The following is an 18104-nucleotide window of genomic DNA, read 5'->3' as shown; positions in this document are numbered from 1 at the left end:
CAGCAATTTTAGGCCAAGTTTAAGTGAAAAGAGTATAACTGGCTGGCGCGGACAATAGCATGCAACCTGTGTGAGGATCTTTCAGCATATGATGACTTCCATATCGCTATTTACCGTAGTCTATAAAGGACTGTAAACTGTATGAATCAGGGTGAAGACCAACAACTGTCACAGGCGTTCTCGAGTGCCTCAGGTAAAACATTTATGAGAACGAAGTACTCTTTGTGCCTTCTGATAAACCAAGTAAGGAAATTATTCTTGTTTCATACAGGAACTAAGAGCCGAGTTTGGGTTCTACTCTTTGATATTTACAATTGTGGTTCGGCTGCCTTAATTGAAATTAGCTGTGTCTGCCCCAAGCGTGGCTGTGGAAACACTCTGCCACTGTGGCTGCACCTACTATTATGATGTGTAGTAAGTGTACTATAGATAGTCTTTGCTATGTACATATGGTAGATTATCAACTCTTTCTGAAGTCACACTCAACTACAAAGGTACTCCACGCATTGATGCAAAGTACAATAAAAAATGGAGAGGTGTGCTTGCACCATGAGGTTCCCTGGCTCTATTTAAATTGTAACATCAAGACAAAAGAAGTGACTGCAGCCTACTAAACACGTTTTGCAATACATGGTGACCACATAATTACCCACAAGAATACGATATATGAAATAGTTTCTTAAACTTACAAAATCCGTAGATATTTATACAATAGTGTCCTGTGTCTGACATCTTGCAATTTATCATGGGTTGCAAATTTTCTCTATTTGTGTTTTAAACATATTTACTTGCTCTTCACCAGGTAATCTGTTGTATACACTAAAATAGGGATTTCAAAATCCTTCATAGCTTATAATATGATTGCCTTGTATACAATACATTACATACCACACTTACGGAGTGTGCTATAGTGCCGGTCTACAACAGATAAAAAACTACAACACCAATGTATAGCTTCATTCAAAAAGGCCACATACAGATTAGTGCAGCATTACATACTGACTACACTTACCGGTAATTCAATAAGATATGCATAACAGATGAAATGTGGTTCAATTATGTATGGAATGTTTTAAGTAGACTGTAATGATGTATGATAATAACTAACGCTAGCATGGCAATGGACGACCTTAGCCGCAACCTCCCGACACGACAATACCAATGCGTGGTGCCTAACTAGGAAATGCAAAAACTTATCTGAGGCCAATGCCCACACAGCCACCCACCCACCCCACACGTTCATAATTCACCTCACACATACATACCTAATCATGGCTGGTGTGAAAACCGAGCTTGAAATAAAAAGTTTTGCAAGGACAATTTCTTGACGCATGTGCAGAGTCGAGGGACTGCGGCTACGGGTTTTCGTGGCAACAGGTAAACCTTGGTTAATAACACCTACATCAGCCACCACTAGTAATGTCTGCAACTGTTACTACAACCAATTTTCAGTCTTGCTGGAGATACTTGCAGTGGCGTAGCCAGGTGTCCACAACGGAGAGGGCTGAGGTGGGGCCACACCCTACGCTGGAGTAGCCCACTTCCTCACGGCATCCACACATGAAATAGTTCGATACTTCCAATGGGCGGAGGGGGCTGAGGCGGGGCGAAGAGTCTAATTAATGGGTCCTCAGACTCCCCCCCCCCCGACCAACTAAGCTATTGGATACGTGGCAAATTAAACATTACATATATACAGTGGCGTACCTAAGGGGGGGGCGAGGGGGGACTGAAACTGCCCCCCGGGCCCCCAATTGAGGGGGGCCACAAAAAGCCTTAAAAATTTATGAGCTTTTTTATTAATATTTAAAAGTATATACATTTATCATCCCGACAATCCCAGCTGAGATAGATTAGTTTTGAGAATGAGGGGGGCCCTCCTGGAGGGGGGCCCCACAAAGAACCTAGTCCCCCGGGCCCTCAAATCTCTAGGTACGCCCCTGTATCTCATATATATATATATATATATATATATATATATATATATATATATATATATATATATATATAAAACAGAACGGACAGCAGTATTTTCTGCAAATTGCTATCTTTCACAACTAATTGGTAGGATGATGCAGTGGAAAATAAGTACCTGTACAGAGTCATGTAGCATTAAAAAAAAATAAAATAAAAAATAAAATAAAATAAAAAAAAAAGACCTGGATCAAAACCCTGCTAAAAGTTGGTATCTATTAAGCCATGAACCACTTGTATTTCTCTCAGGTGAACAAAAAGTGTAGTGTTTGCCGGAATACAGTGCCACTGTGCATCCTTAGCAGGACTTGTGCAAACTGTTTTAACACACCTGAAGTATGTCCATTAATCTAATCTTGAACTATAACCAAACTCTACATGAAGGATGTTGTGGGATTAGCAGGGGTTACAAAAAATTATTGTACGGTAAGATAAATTAGCTAACATACATTGGACAGCTGAATCCTAGGCCAAGATGAAAAGATTCCTAACAAAAAACAGCATCAAATCTCTGTGCTAATGATCGATGGCCATCAGTGTTTATTTTTTTTACCCTACGAGACAGTGCTGCAAAATGATAACACCGGTTTTTCTAATCCAACTCTAAGGATACGGCTGGTGTTATGATTGTAGCTATCAGCTGTTCGGTTCTCGTGGTACTTTACACTATATACAACACCCTTTTCCGGTATTTTCCTTCCCAAAATATAGATAATTAACTTAGGGCTGCAAAATACTCTTAATTACTAATATTAGAGCTAATGTATACTTCACAAAAGCATGTAAGCATATGGAAGCAATGGTATGCACATAATCACACCACAAATACTGTAATTAGCCATTTAAAAGTTGGGAATATAATGACAATTGAACTGAATAAGGGTTGGCCTAATTCGTTACGTGCAGTGCACAGTCATGGTCAAGAAAATAGTCCATCTAGCAATTAGGCATAAATATCACTGCCGTTATCATACTGGATGACGCGCTAAACAGACTTTCAAACCAATTATGAGCTTTGGATATCAAGTTTTCTTTACACAGTTTGCTACGGCCAGGACATTGTAATAAGGTTAACATTTCGACAAACAATTAATGCTCATGGGTATTTATTTTCGCAACCAACTTGCTAGGTACAATCGGCATCAAAAGTCCTGTCGCCTCTCTTACCTCTCTCCCCAGGGAGTTATAAAACACGTGCAGTGGTCCTGCCGCAAGTGACACTTATGTCATTGATCTGAGGCAAAATGTAGTCAACACTGCCGGTTACTGAGGGTCCACCACACTGCTTTTTAAAATGGGAGAGAGAGAGAGAAAGAGAGAGGTGATATGACTTCTGATGCCGATTGTACAATACTTGTGTGTGTGTGTGTGTAATACATATATATATATATATATATATATATATATATATATATATATATATATATATATATATATGGAATTTGATATTTTCATTACCACTGGTAGGCTATAGGAGATCCCTATGAAATCTACACAGTTTCCAGATAATCCCTGTTACAGAACCATACATATACACGGCAAGTTTATCACACATTATACTTGGTGAACTAGGAGTCACCACTGAACATGCAGCACACAATATTCCCGCACTTACCTACAGATTTAATGCTGACAGTATAAAATCCCTTATGTTATCGTACAATATAAAATGACTTATGAGACTCACAGCCAACCACACAGTTTGTGGCAGCCGTTATGTAATGGACGTATTGGGTAAACCACTTCAGTCTAGTAACATCTTTTTCCCTGTACTTTTGCCACATTAACTCTAGATTATATTATTCATGTTTGGTTTGGTTTTTGAAATGAAGGAGTCAGATGTGGGTTTCATTAATCACTTACGAATCATCTGGAGATAACAAATTGCAAAAGATGTCACCAAATTGTAGAAGTTAATGCTTGGAAACAATTACGGTCAGAATTGTGCTTCTGTGGCTGTATTCTCGAGGACTACACTCCGCCTCTTTATATCTGACGAAACTGGTCCACACACACACTTTGAATACCAAGTCGTGGCTGTATGAAATTCGAAGAGGCATTAGTTATGAGGCTGGATTGTCTCTCTTTGAGGCTATTACTACTGTATTCATTTTTCAGCGGTGAGATAAGCTCTGTCCATCTAATCACGGTAATGTACTCAAGAGAAACTTGTTTAGTATATATTCCCTAGTTTTGGTTACAAGTGCTGATGAACTTCTCTCTTATACAGTGACTTTAGTGAGTGCCAGCATCTGTAATAATATACTTTGTGGAATGAGGGAAACATATTATCACAAGAGAATATTTGCCTGGAAATGCCAAACTTTAACTCACCACTGAAAAACTTAATGAGATGATGGTTATGGTGAAACAGGAACAATAAATAGTTAATAAAGAAGCGGCACAAAATCCCAAGCCAAGTAGAACACAGCTCAAAAACACAATCCCTACGACATGGCTTCACAAAACTTCTTTCTACTGAGGCTGACTGACTGACATGACGTGTGAGCAGTGTGTGGACATGACAGTGGGAGTGCATGACTTACTCCAGTGAATGACATCGACACAACAAAAAGGGATAAATAGGACCTCACGCCTCTAAGGTAACAAGACACTTAGATGGATAGGAATATATGGTTTTAGTAGTAGTTTACTGTACCATAACACCAGTTTTTGGACTTGATTTTTTAAAGGTTTTGCATTTCCGAACTAATCTGGCCTTCAAATCTGTCATGTATCACCACAGTACTTTCCGAGTTTTTGCGTCCTCTCACCCCATACGTGTTTCTATAACCCTACCAGTAACAATCCAATGTTATGGCAAAGTAAAATAATACTGTGGCATCTTCAAATCTAAATGCTAAATGATCCTGGTGAGTCATTGTACAAAGGACTAGACGGTGACTCCAGGAATTATACAGTAAAAGTTTCTAAAATACAACAGTCCATAAGCAGTAATTATGAAACAGTTACAACGTTTCACGTCCCTATCTCCAAGAGAGTAATATCACAAGCCAGCTTCGTCCTTGAAAGAATTTTGATGAACCGATGAATGGTTTGACACCCGTTATTTGCCCTCCAAATTGATGTAAACGTCACTGCTGAATCACGGTATACACAGGATATGCATCATCTCCACCTTCCTCACTCCCTGTCAACGAACCATCCAACCCAGCTCGGAGAATCGACATAAAAACTGCAATCTCTAAATCTCCTCTGGGAAGTAATATATACAAAAGCAACTCACTGAAGGTAATCTTTAACATTTGGCTATATTTTAACTGTAATAGTCGGCAGAGCAAGAATTACCAGACACGGTGAATAAATTGATCTTTTTCATAATCTACATTTCAAAGTACTTACAGCTGGCAGGCCTGCTGCATGTCTTTCTGTCTGCCATTGGCATGCTGCTCGTAAATATCCGATTATGGCATAGTAAGGAAAAAATAAATTCAATCAGGCCATACAATTTTTTTAACACCTATTGTACACACCAAGTACAACATAATGTGAAGCTAGATCCTGATTGAGTTACAGCAGTTAGTTCAGATAAGGTATTTCACTGTTATCGAGTTATTTATTGATATCCTTGAGTACGTCAGGGAATGTGAAATGAATATGACATGTTAAATCATATTATGTAAATGATATGGAAGTAGTGTTTAATCAATGTATACATACATACAATATACCTCTGCACCTCACATTTCTCTATGCCATTAACCCTAGTGACACTAAAAGTGAAAATATAAATATATATATATTTATTCTAAAATAGGCGTGGGAGCACAACACTACCAGCCTAACATCGTGAAGTATATCTACTGATATTTTTGTTATACATAATATACACCTTAACCATTATTTTTGTATAGTTTTTAGCAAAGTAGGTTCGGACATACAGGATGCACTACTTGAGAGCATGCCACTGTGAAACAACTTTCCTTGGCGCCGCCATGATGGCCATCCAGTGTTGCCGCGCTTCCGGACCCCGCACACCGCACCCGAGGGCAAGCTTACCCAGGTATCTGTTGGCGGAAATACATCATTACATAATTATACTCACTTATGTGGCGGTGCTGGAGACGACTGCCTTCCCCTAGTAGCATCAATATAACTGGGTGGGTCTGCTGCCTGGTTATATAAACATCTCTCAGCTCTCTCCCTATCCCCCAAACGGAGGAGGGCAGGCAACCTGCATACCTCCTCCAACTCCCTCTCTATCTCCAAAAAGGATAAATATATAATTTGAGGTACCAGCATAATATATACACCTATATCCGAGTGACTTGCTCTTTTCAATAACCACTGAACTGTAGTGGTGTGGTAATTTTTATTGAGAGGTGTACCAGTATAAAGCATTATTCTTCTGCATCGTGATGCCACTGAGTGGAGTCCATTACGCCACTTGTGGGAAGAACTATATCGAGATGAATAATGATAACTTTTTTTTTTTTCTTAACGCGTTAGTGGTGGAGTTAAACCATACGCACTACTCACTCTCACCCACTTCCTAGCCAACATGAATATTTATTACTAATTTCCTTCACAAATGCACACTAAAATTTGGCTTGCCTAGACCAATGACAGTGAACAGTTGAGCCTTGGCAGGTTAGTGTCGTCAGTCGAAGGCATCTGGCTGAAAAGGCCAAAGGGTTAAAGACGTCAACAAAAGGAACAGGAGGAGTACTACATTCTGTTGATCATCCTTTGCATATATACATATGCTTGAAATACAAAGAATCAGTAGCTGAATAAATGGATCCGATGGATGGACCTGAAGAGGCATGAAAGGACTACAGGTCAGCATGAATACTGCAAACATGGTGTCACCTGTCCCGAACTGATTCCTTAATTAATATACTCTGACTTCAGCAACCAAGAAATAATCAGACTAGAAATAAACCGAAATGAGCCCGAACTGATTTATTTGGTCTGAACTTGGTTGAAATGACATAAAATTACTACAGAACTTTTGTAAGCTGTCCTGATGCTTCTATTTTGATGTGAATAGAATTATAATTAACCAAACTGAACTCGAGGTGGCCTGGACGGACCTACAGCACCTTGACCCGACTGAATAAGGGGATCCAAGTATAACTGACGTGAGCTGCATGCACAAAATATGACCGAACTACACCTTAAAGCTTCGAATCTGGCTAATGTAGTTTTTCGTTTATGTTTGCTGCACCTGACTAATTTTCTTCTACTTAAGAAAGGTTTCTCGTACTGACGGGATTTATGAAAGCTATATCGTCCGGAGATGAATATACAACACCGGACTGAAGGGGTTAATGGATGTGAAAGACCTGACTGAACCTAACTGACAACAGCTGATGTGAAAGGATGTGATTAGGTCTGAATGGACTCAAGCTGACCTAAGTAAATAAGGAGCAGCCCGAGAGGACCGAATAGGATCTGAACCTAATCTGATCTGACTGCACGTAAATATGTGAATCCAGTGAAACGACCAAGAGGCCCACCATACAATATTATTCACAAGTATTCACTGGATAAATCTGATGATATTGGACAACTCTGAATGTTTTCGCTCAAAGGCAATCCATGGCGGTGCAGGTAGGCGGCCCAGCAGCGTATTTGTTGCAGTGTTCAGGCTAGGTTCCAGTTTATGAGTTTTTTAATACTGTTTATTCCTCATTCCCACGACAATATTTCCGTCTGGCTTTTTTTTTTTTTTTTTAATGCAAGGAAGAAGGAACCAAAGGCCAGGAGCCAGCAAAGTGTTCCCTCCAAGAAAAAAAAAACAAAAACAGAGATAACAGAGAACCAGATTCAAGGTGTTCAGACTATCATTATAATCTCCAAATCAAGTGAGTGCTGTAAATTAGGCGTTAAAAATTATTGTACTCTACATGCAGGGGCAAAACACTCTATTACTTCCAATGCATCCATTTCAAACTTAAGGACTATCTATCACCTTCCTAAATGCATTATTTAAAAGGGGATTGTCTATAAAAATATATCACGCCTCTAAGGTCAAAAATATCAGCCAGCAGACGAAAATTAAGACACAGATGAAGTTAAATACTGGGCGAACTGTTTTCCCTGTCCGTACAATTCCGTGTAGATGGAAATTTGTGTTCCAACCCAAGATGGCCATTCTGTATAGTAAAAATAAATAAATAAACAAGGGAGGGTGGGTTGCTAAGACACTACCTTTTTAATTTACCGTTCATGGTTTCAATGGAGTAAAATCTGGGTATCTAATGACCACACTTGCTTCTTGTATACACGGCGAAGCTTGTTTCCTTGGTGTGTACTCATACCACCTTGCTTATTACTACTGCCCTCAGGTGATTTATATTTACATCAATCTCCCCTGCTTCTGTTCATATTCAGGTTCAAAACCCACTCCTGCACCAACCTAACTTGTACTTAGTTTTAGTTCAGGGATAAAATATACTCCTAAACAGTACCTATTATTTTGCCCTCCTTCAGAACTAGCTGATGCATAACATAATCCTCTACCAACTTATTTTGCTTCTTGTTCTGCGATAAAATAATTTCTTTTCCCTACTTCCCTTCCTTGTTGTTTTGGTTCCAGGGTAAAACATGTTCCTCTGCTAACTCAATTTTCTTCTCTTTTTAGATCGTTTCGTTTTCGCTTCGTTTTGTACAGGTGCGGAGAAAAGGAAGCAGACGCTGCCTTATCCCTGGTGCACAAAAACTAGGTCATTTCTGGCTGACGAGTTACAGTGGGGTGAGTTAGGAATTGGTACCAGGTGGGGGTACGTGAGGATAAGGTGCTACTTGGCTACCCACCTCACTGTAACCCTTCAGCCAGAAATGACCCAGTTCCTATGCGCCCAGACTAAGACAAGTGTGTTTCTTCTGTTCGTATCTTTATGTCCTTTGTTCCTGTTTACACTTGTCAGCCTTGTTTACCTGATGACGGATTTCCATACATGATTCTGGCAACGTCTCTTCTCAATCACATAGCACTGAGGCGATTTTGTACGATTTCATTCCAAGTCTTCTTATGTCTACTCTACCTGTTGGTACTTTACACTCCTCATTTACACCCGCACATCCTTTCACCCACTACTTTTATACCCACCCGTCTTGCTTCCTGTGCTATTCCTTTACTAACCCACCTAATCTTTCCCTATGTCTTACACTTGTTGTGCTATTCCTTTACTAACCCACTTATTCTTTACCTATGTCTGATACATCTTGTGCTATTCCTTTACTAACCTGCTTTGCCCACCTGTTTTGTTTCGTGCTATTCCTTTACTAACAAACCTATTCTTTACCCAGGTATCATGCTTTTTGTCCTTGTTTTGATCGTGGCGGAGTATGTTGCTATATATCCTTCTCTAATAACCTGCTCATGTTCTGTTCCTAATCTAACAAACTCATTTTACATTATATTCTAAGATCGGGGTAACAAAAAATCTTGACTCACCTGTCGTGCTTCTTGTTTTGGTTCTGGTCGTGGCTGGGTGACGGTGACGGTGCTAAATCAGGGGGTGCTAGCGTGGCGGCCAGCTCACTGCCAGCGTCACTACACGATGAGGTGGAGTGTTGAGAGGCATCACTAGACGTGGCGCCCAAGGGGAGTTGTGGCCGCGTACACACCACAAGCAGGAACGTTACATGCTCCACCTACAAACAGACACACGGAGCATTTTGTTAGAGTATTTAGTAAGAAGCATTTATGAGGTAGCAATAGTAAGAAAGCTAGAGGCATAACTGGACGCGGGACCCAAGTCTAGTTGTGAAAGCTAGCGCACCACCAGCAAGGACGTTATATGCTCCAACTACAAACAGATAGACAGTTTGGTGAGAGACACATTTTATAAAACACATGATAATACTAACACTAATAATCATAATCATAATAATCATCATCATCATCATCATCAATTCGACTCACCAAAATGCTGACAAGGCTAACAATTATTTACACACACACAACACACACACACACACACACACACACACACACACAAAACTTTAATCAGCATTTATTTAAGTCAAAGTTCGACAATTAACTCGGACTGCTCGTCGACATAATGATTCAGGTCAACATTCCAATAATGAGAGAGGGAGAGTGGAGAAGGAAGAGAAAAAGAGGGTGGAGAAGGAAGAGAAAAAGAGGGTGGAGAAGGAAGAGAAAAAGAGGGTGGAGAAGGAAGAGGAAAAGAGAGTGGAGAAGGAAGAGAAAAAGAGGGTGGAGAAAGATGAGAGAAAGAGTGGAGAAGAACGAGAAAGAGTGGAGAAGGAAAAGAAACACAGAGCGGAGAAGGAAAAGAAAAATAGTGGAGAAGGATGAGAAAATGGGGGTGGTGAAGGAAGAGAAAAAGAGAGTGGAAAAGAAAAAGAGAGTGAAGAAGGAAGAGAAAATGAAAGTGGAGAATGAAGAGGAGAAGAGAGTAGAGAAGGAAGAGGAAAAGAGAGTCGAGAGTGGAGATGAAAGAGGAGAATGGATAGCAAGGTAGAGCAGAGTCGAAGGGGAAGGGGATAGGAGAGTGGATGGGGATGACAGGTGTTCACGTCCATGGGTCTCCAGTGATGAACGCACTTGGTATGTAATGTAGAGTACTTGATTAAGTGTACTGTTAAAGTTAAAATGAATGATAGTAGTAGTAGTAGTAGTAGTAGTAGTGGTAGTAGCAGTAGTAGCAGCAGCAGTAGCAGTAGTAGTAGTAGTAGTAGTAGCAGTAATAGTAGCAGTAATAGTAGTAGTAGTAGTAGTAGTAATAATAATAATAATAATAATAATAATAATAATAATAATAATAATAAATAATAATAACGGTGATGATGATTATGATGACAATGACGATGATGATGATGACTGAGTATAATAATAATTAAAAGAAAAAATAATAATAATGAGGTATCACCCCTCATCCACTCATTTGTGATGCTAACTTCAGGCAACTCGACACTGAGTGACAAGCTAAATGGTTTCCTGTAGCCCAGATAACCATTTACTAAACTGACTGTCAACCATACAAAAAAATGACGGTTGGTGGTGGCGACCATCATCCACTCACTTAATATAGTGCTTCCAACTTCTTCCTTCTACTTTATCATTCTTTTTCTGTGTTTGTCCTCCTCTCTTCCTATTTCTTCCATCTTTCCTGTCACATTTTATTACTCTTTCCTTTTCAGGTGGGTTTACACTGACTGACAAGCCTAACGGTCTCCTGTACGCCAGAAAACCATTTACGACGCTGGGCGGTAACCATAGAACCAACCCATATGTGTCCCCTACGTGCCAACAAGTGGGTTGGTGGAGGGTTAGTGTCCCTCCCCGTAAAACAACTAACTTAATAACAAACGACCAACCTTTAAGGGGTTATGGCGTCTGGCTATAGATTGATAGACGTCCGGTGCAGCCTTATAAGGGTTTACATCAGAGGGGTAAGTGGGGGTTTATTGCTAGCCTCCAGTATGGCCCAGTCAGATAATTACAAATCATTTCAAGTCAGGTCTGGGCCAGTTATATCAATTTAGGTCCCGTTAGATCCATTCGGCTATCTTGAGGTCCATTAGGGTTATTTCAGCTCCATCAAGATCCACTGAAGTCAATCTATTCCTATTCAAGTCGTCCAAATGCCTCAAAACAGTGCTATCGGTGCAATGGTTTCTGGTTCATGTCTTCAGGTCCTTTCAAGCCCTTTCAGGCCCACCATATCATTTCAGGTCATAACCCTGTAGGAGTGTGCCAAGTAGCATTCCCTATCGTGGAGGTGGAGGCCCAGTGGTGGAGGGGTGGACTGCTGACTAACTCGTACAATCAGTGAGTAACGAGATGAATTACAGGCTCGAGCAAGAAACAGATGTAGGACTTAATTTTCGTTGCAACAGTTTTAACTCATCCTTTATTAAGACTCTGGCCAATTGACTGTGCACGTTATTAATTAGTTTTCTTCTATCATGCTTTTTCTCTTTTTGCATTCCGTACCGTACCTCAGCCAGCCTTGGGGGGGGGGGGGGAAGGCGGGATTATGGATGCAAAGATAATACACTGGATATCAAAACAATGCAAATTCAAACTGGTGGATCAAATAACCGTAAAATCACATGCAGGTTGGCAGACATTTTCCGCACAAGCCTGTTTCACGTCACACACGCATTATTTCCCAGGCTACTCCGCTGCAGGGGCTGTCTCCACGCATTACCCTGATTGCCAAAGCATCACCCACTCAAATACAGATGGAATGCTTGCGAGATGAGGGAAGGGAAGGGAAGGGAAAAGAAGGGAAGGGAAGGGAAGGAGAGGAATAGAAAGGGAAAGGGATGGGAAGGGTGGTGTTGAGGAGAGACGAAGGGACAGGAAAAAGTAACAGGGAGGGAAAGCGTGGGAAGGGAAGAGTGGTGAGGGAGAGAAAAATGAGAGGGAAGAGGAGAGTGACGAGGGGGGAGGAAGTGAGAAAGAGGAGGAAAGGAAGATGACAGTGGAGAAGGAAGATAAGAGGAGAATGGGGTGTGAAAGAAGAGAGTGGCGACAAATGAGAAGAGGTGAAAGGAGTGGAAAAGGAAAGTGGAGAAGGAAGAAAAGAGAAGAATGAAGAGGGAGGAAAGAGGAGAGTGCAAGAAGAAAAGAAGAATGGAGGAGGAACAGAGGAGAAGGGATAGTATGAAAGAAGAGAGCTGAGGGAGAAGAGGAGAATGGAGGAGGAGGGTACAGAAGAGTGAAAAGGAAGAGAAGAGAAGAAAGGAGAGGGAGAGAAGCGGAGAGGAGAGTTAACACGGAAGATGCAATGAGAATGCGAAGACAGAGAACATGAGAGTGGAGAAGGAAGAGAAAATGCGACAGAGGGGGAGGAAAGAGGATAGTTGGAAAGAGGAGAACAGAGACTGGAATTGAAGAACGGGAGAGGGGTAGAGAGATAAACTGAGAAAAAGGAAACACAATAAAGAATAAACAAGAAGAAGGGAGGAAGTATTAATAAATCACCGTAGACGAGAGAGAGAAAAAAATACAGAACCACAAGAAATGGACATAAAAGAACAAGGAAGAAAAAAGTAAAATTAAAGGAGAGACACAGAACACCTGGGAAAATTGAAAGAAAATAGAAGGAATAAATGAAGAGAAGGGCATGTATAAGAGAAAAACGAGTGATCAATGATGAGATGGCAGAAGTATGAGAATGGAAAGTAGAAGAGAAAATAGAGAAGAAAAGAAGGAAAAGGAGAAATACGGGAAGCAGAGGAGAAGACTGGACAAGAATATAATGAATATGTGAAAAAGGGGGATGAGAAATAGAATAAAAGAAGAATAGGAAGTAATACATGGCAAGGAAATTAGAGGAAAGAGAAACTATGGAGGAAAAGAGGAGAAAAATGCGCAGGAATAATGAAAAAAGTCAAGATAAATAACAAAGGGAAGGAAAGAGGAAGTGAAGACATGAGAATACAGGAGATAATATGTAACAAATTAAGAAAGGGATGTGCGTGCCAGGAAAAATGAGATTAGGTGGAAAGCATGGCAATAAAGACGAGATGAGGAATGAAAAGAAAGTAGAGATATTGTTACTGTGGCTTTAATATTATGTGGATGTATGCTCTGTGGACTGCAGGCTTAAGTTCCCTTCTCCAGCAGCCCACCATCCACTTTTCGGGGGATATGGAAAGAGTTGCGGGATAGTAATGGCAGTGGAGTTTGTAGAGTTGTGTGACAAATAGAGGGACAGTGATTACAGTATGGGTAATTGAGAGAGATTTTGTTCTACCGGGCAGCAGAGGCCACCGGATACACCAATGCCACCCCGTGAGGGCACCCACCAGTACCAGCATATGTGTGTGTGTGTGTGTGTGTGTGTGTGTGTGTGTGTGTGTGTGTGTGTGTGTGTGTGTGTGTGTGTGTGTGTGTGTGTGTGAGAGAGAGAGAGAGAGAGAGAGAGAGAGAGAGAGAGCTACATTAATTTACGAGTATGCTCCTGAAAGATGCTAGTAGTATTTTTGAAACTTTTAATATATACAAGCATTACTCTCTCTCTCTCTCTCTCTTTCGTTCACTGCCTGACCACATACCGCAAACTTCTCCACACATAACTACACACATACCTACACACCCACACTCATGGCCACACATACCTAATGGCAACACACTCTGAAACATAAACCCACACCCACACATACCTAATGGCAACACACTCTGAAACATAAACCCACACCCACACTGGCCTATGACTGCATACACACTTCTACCCACACCCACAAATTCTATCCTCACACCCACAAATTCTACCCTCACACCCATTGATTTTACCCCCACACCCACAAATACTACCCACACACCCACAAATTCTACCCACACACCCACAAATTCTATCCACACCCACAAATTCTACCCACACCCACAAATTCTACCCACACCCACAAATTCTACCCACACACTCACAAATTCTACCCACACACTCACAAATTCTACTACACACACACACACACACACACACACACACACACAATTTCACTCTCACACACCCACAAAGTCTACAGTCACATCCACACTCCTGACCCAGAATGAATACACACCTCAACACCTATACCCCCACACCCTCAGCTCCTCTTCCCACACCCACACTGACCTGTGACTGGGCGAGGTCAAATATAAGGGTCTCATTCCACACAGGTGACGTGGTGCTCGCCCTCCACGTCGTCTTCTTCTTCTTTAGTACACGCCCCGACCCGCTGATGAGGAGAACACGCACGTACGGATCTGGGGAGGAAAGGACAGTTACGTCAATAAAATGGGTCATACGGAATTTTATCTTTATACACGGATATACGGGTCATACAGAATCTTATCCACTATCCATAGATCATACCAAATCTTAGCATTATCATATTTCCTGTACTGCGACTTTCACCTACGTAGTATATCTTCTTTCTACTCCTGTACATACATCCCAGGCCACCCCCTTCACCTTCCTCCATCCCTATTCCCTTCCTTCCATCCCTCTATCAATTCATCCTATTAACCCCTTCCCTCCTTCTGCCTACATTATCTACTGTTACATTAGATTCACCTCCTTCCTTCCCTCCCTCCATCATTCCATCCTAATCCCCCTCCTTCCTTCCTTCCTCCCCTCCATTCCTTCATCATTCCATTCGACTCCCCTCTCTCCATCCCCATATCACTTCTTCAGATTTCCCTCCCTCCTTCCCCCCCTCCATTCCTGTCACTCCATCGTATACCTCTTCTTTCCTCCATCTATCTATCCATCTTCTTCCCCTTCCTCCTTAATTCAATCCATCCCTCTACCACTCCATCCTATCTCCTCCCTTTCCTTCCCTCCATCTCTTTATCACTCCATACTGTTCTCACCCGCCATCCCTCAATCACTCCTTCCTTTTCCCTTACCTCCATCCTTCAAGCATTCCTTCCTAATACCTTTCCCCCAACTCTTTAGCACCCCATTCTATCCTCTCCTTCCACCACTTACATTCCATCCTCTCTCCCTCCATCCCTCAATCATTCTACCCTATCCCCCTTCCTCCCTCCATCCCTCATTCACTCCACCCTATTCCCCTTCCTCCATCCACCCCTCTTTCACTCCTCCCTATCCCCTCCTCCCATCCCCCTATCCCTGCACCACCATCGCTCCGCCAGCCGTGTCGTTCTGCATAAACAAAGTGCGTGAGCGTGATGCAAACAACACGACTAATGCAGCACTGTGACGCACGCTGGCCCTCTTGTGATGTGTTGTGATGTATGGTGATGTGTTGTGATGTGCTGCCAGCCTCGTTAGCACCACACATTAATTACGGGTTATAGTCTCGTGTGGGTGTCGTAGGAGGGTGGAGGAAGGGGAGGGGGGTGTTGCTACTCTGTTATTATATGCGTGGGTATACACTTTTATTTCTTTAATTGTTGTATCATTATTATTATTTTTTTTATTATTATCATTACTATTATTATTATTGTTATTATTATTACTAGTAGTAGTAGTAGTCGTAGTAATAGTAGTTGTATCTCATCACCATCATCATTCAACCTCACATCGCACAGACACACACCGAGCATGCAATACCCGACTCTCCTTATCGCCAGCGCGGGTGTAATCAAGTTGTTAAGAGAAAGTTACAGTGTGATCTGGTGGTGAATGAAGAGGCACTTGACTAAGAAGAAGAAGAAGAAGGAGGAGGAGGAGGAGGAGGAGGAGGAGGAGGAGGAGGAGGAGGAGGAGAAGAGAGAGAGAGAGAGAGAGAGAGAGAGAGAGAGAGAGAGAGAGAGAGAGAGGCTGCACAAAAGGGACCTGAAAAATAAAGTGGCTCAAGGAAGAAGAGTGGCCGGTGCTATGAAGGCCTTGGTACCAAAAAAAAAAAAACATGACCAGCAAGAGGCAAAAGAAATTAACCCCGTGAATATGGATTTTATTTTATTTTATCTTATTTTATTTAGTTTCTTCTTGATAATGTCAGACAAATTAATGAAGACAATATCTAAGCCCTCCAGTTCGCAATATATATCCTGAATTAAAGGTGTCATAAAAGCGTTACTGTATTGATGGGGTTTGTGTGTGTGTGTGTGTGTGTGTGTGTGTGTGTGTGTGTGTGTGTGTGTGTGTGTGTGTGTGTGTGTGTTATTGCCACCAAACTTTCGCCTGTATTCCCCAGTGTTGCTACGTGATCATCCGTCACAACTTTACTAACACACTCAGAGCCTAACCTTGTCCCTATGGCGGCGGGTAACCGGAGACAATAATGACAGAACGGGAAGGAAAATAAAGGACGGGAAGGAAGGAAGGAGGGAGGGATGATGAAGGAAGAGAAGGAAGGAGGGAGGGAAGATGAAGGAAGAGAGGGAGGGAAGATGATGGAAGAGAGGGAAGGAAGGAGGGAAGATGAAGGAAGAGAGGGAAGGAGGGAGGGAAGATGAAGAAGAAGAGGAAAAGAAGGAGGGAAGATGAAAAAAGGGAGGGAAGGAAGGAAGATGAAGGAAGGAGGGAGGGATGGGCAGAAGATGGTGAGAGGACTGGACGGAGGTACGATGTGCGAAGGATAAAGTAAAGGAGAGATGGTGATACGGAACAGGAACTGAGTATTGAAAGAGGAAGAGGCAACGATGGCAGGGAGAAGGAGGAGGATGACGAGACAGAGGGTGAGAGAGACTGTGAAGGTGAGAGGAGAAGGCGAAGAGCGGACGAGGGAAGCAAAGGGAGGAAAAAGATAAAAAAAAAAAAAAAAAAAAAAAAAAAAAACAGACAAGGAAAGATGAGAGGGAGAAGAGAGGAAAGATTAAGGGAGGGAGGCGGGAAAATAAATGAAGACAAGGAAAAACGATGGAGAGGAAAAGATGGCAACATGATAGAGGAGGAGGAGGAGGAGGAGGGAGGGAGGGAAGGAACAACGAGGTTAAAATTAAAGGGACGAGAGATAGAGAGACAGACAGACAGACAGAGAATGCAGCAGAGCATAAGAATTTGCTTTTTCGCATGTTTTTCTAACACTGAACTAGCGTCACCATCCATCAGTACACACACACACACACACACTCTCTCTCCCTCTCTACGATATTAAGTCATTTGAGTCCAGCTACTGTAATTCAATGTATAAAGCTTCCCACTAGACGGTCTTATACAGCCTAGATCTGATTAGAGGATTACTAGACAGTCCTCCTTAACCCATTCAGTACGCCTGTGTAGGTTATCTTAGGTTATCTAAGGTCACTTGATACCCGGTAGGTGAGAACGGGAAGCTTGTTATTGCCGAGGATGTTTGTTCTTCTCTTCCTCCTCCTCCTGATCATAACCATAAGCCTCCTCTTTCTTTATATTAATAATAATGATAATAATAATAATTATTATTATTATTAATATCATCATCCTTCTTCTTCTTCTTCTTCGACAACGCTCTGATTTACTTCTTCTCTACGCCCATACCAGTCAAGCTAAACGCCCATGTCCAAACGGTTTAGTATCCTTGCCCTGCACCACCACCTAATACCAGCCCCGCCCATCCTGACCATTCCCTTCCATCCACCTCACCCCTTAGCCTCATATCTCCTCCCACGTCAGATTTCTAGGATAACCCTTTGACTAGAACCTTCCCAGCGCCAATACCACACCACATACAAATCCCGTCCTCACAGGGAATACTGCCCCCTCTTTGCCCCTAAACCCACCACCATCCAAGCCCGTCCTGCCCAC

The 18104-nt window shown here is 41.9% G+C and overlaps 1 protein-coding gene across 1 annotated transcript in view; it reads right to left on the bottom strand.

The window, feature by feature from the left end:
• Positions 1 to 5709: 5709 nt before the first annotated feature.
• LOC145393776 (synaptotagmin-5-like) overlaps positions 5710 to 18104 on the bottom strand; it is a 160482-nt gene continuing 148087 nt past the window's right edge. Inside the window, exons 9-11 of the mRNA XM_080267826.1 lie at positions 14541 to 14671; positions 9401 to 9600; positions 5710 to 6002 (exon numbers count right to left, since the gene is read on the bottom strand). Of these exons, the coding sequence (XP_080123952.1) occupies positions 5885 to 6002; positions 9401 to 9600; positions 14541 to 14671 (449 nt within the window). The 3' untranslated portion in view covers positions 5710 to 5884. The remainder of the gene's footprint in view (positions 6003 to 9400; positions 9601 to 14540; positions 14672 to 18104) is intronic.

This window comes from Coenobita brevimanus, chromosome 25 (assembly GCF_032717465.1).
Source record: "Coenobita brevimanus isolate Jiangsu-jjx chromosome 25, ASM3271746v2, whole genome shotgun sequence".
Classification (NCBI taxonomy): Eukaryota; Metazoa; Arthropoda; class Malacostraca; order Decapoda; family Coenobitidae; genus Coenobita; species Coenobita brevimanus.
The sequence above is the reverse complement of the archived record's forward strand: the minus strand, read 5'-3'. Positions and strand labels throughout refer to the sequence as shown.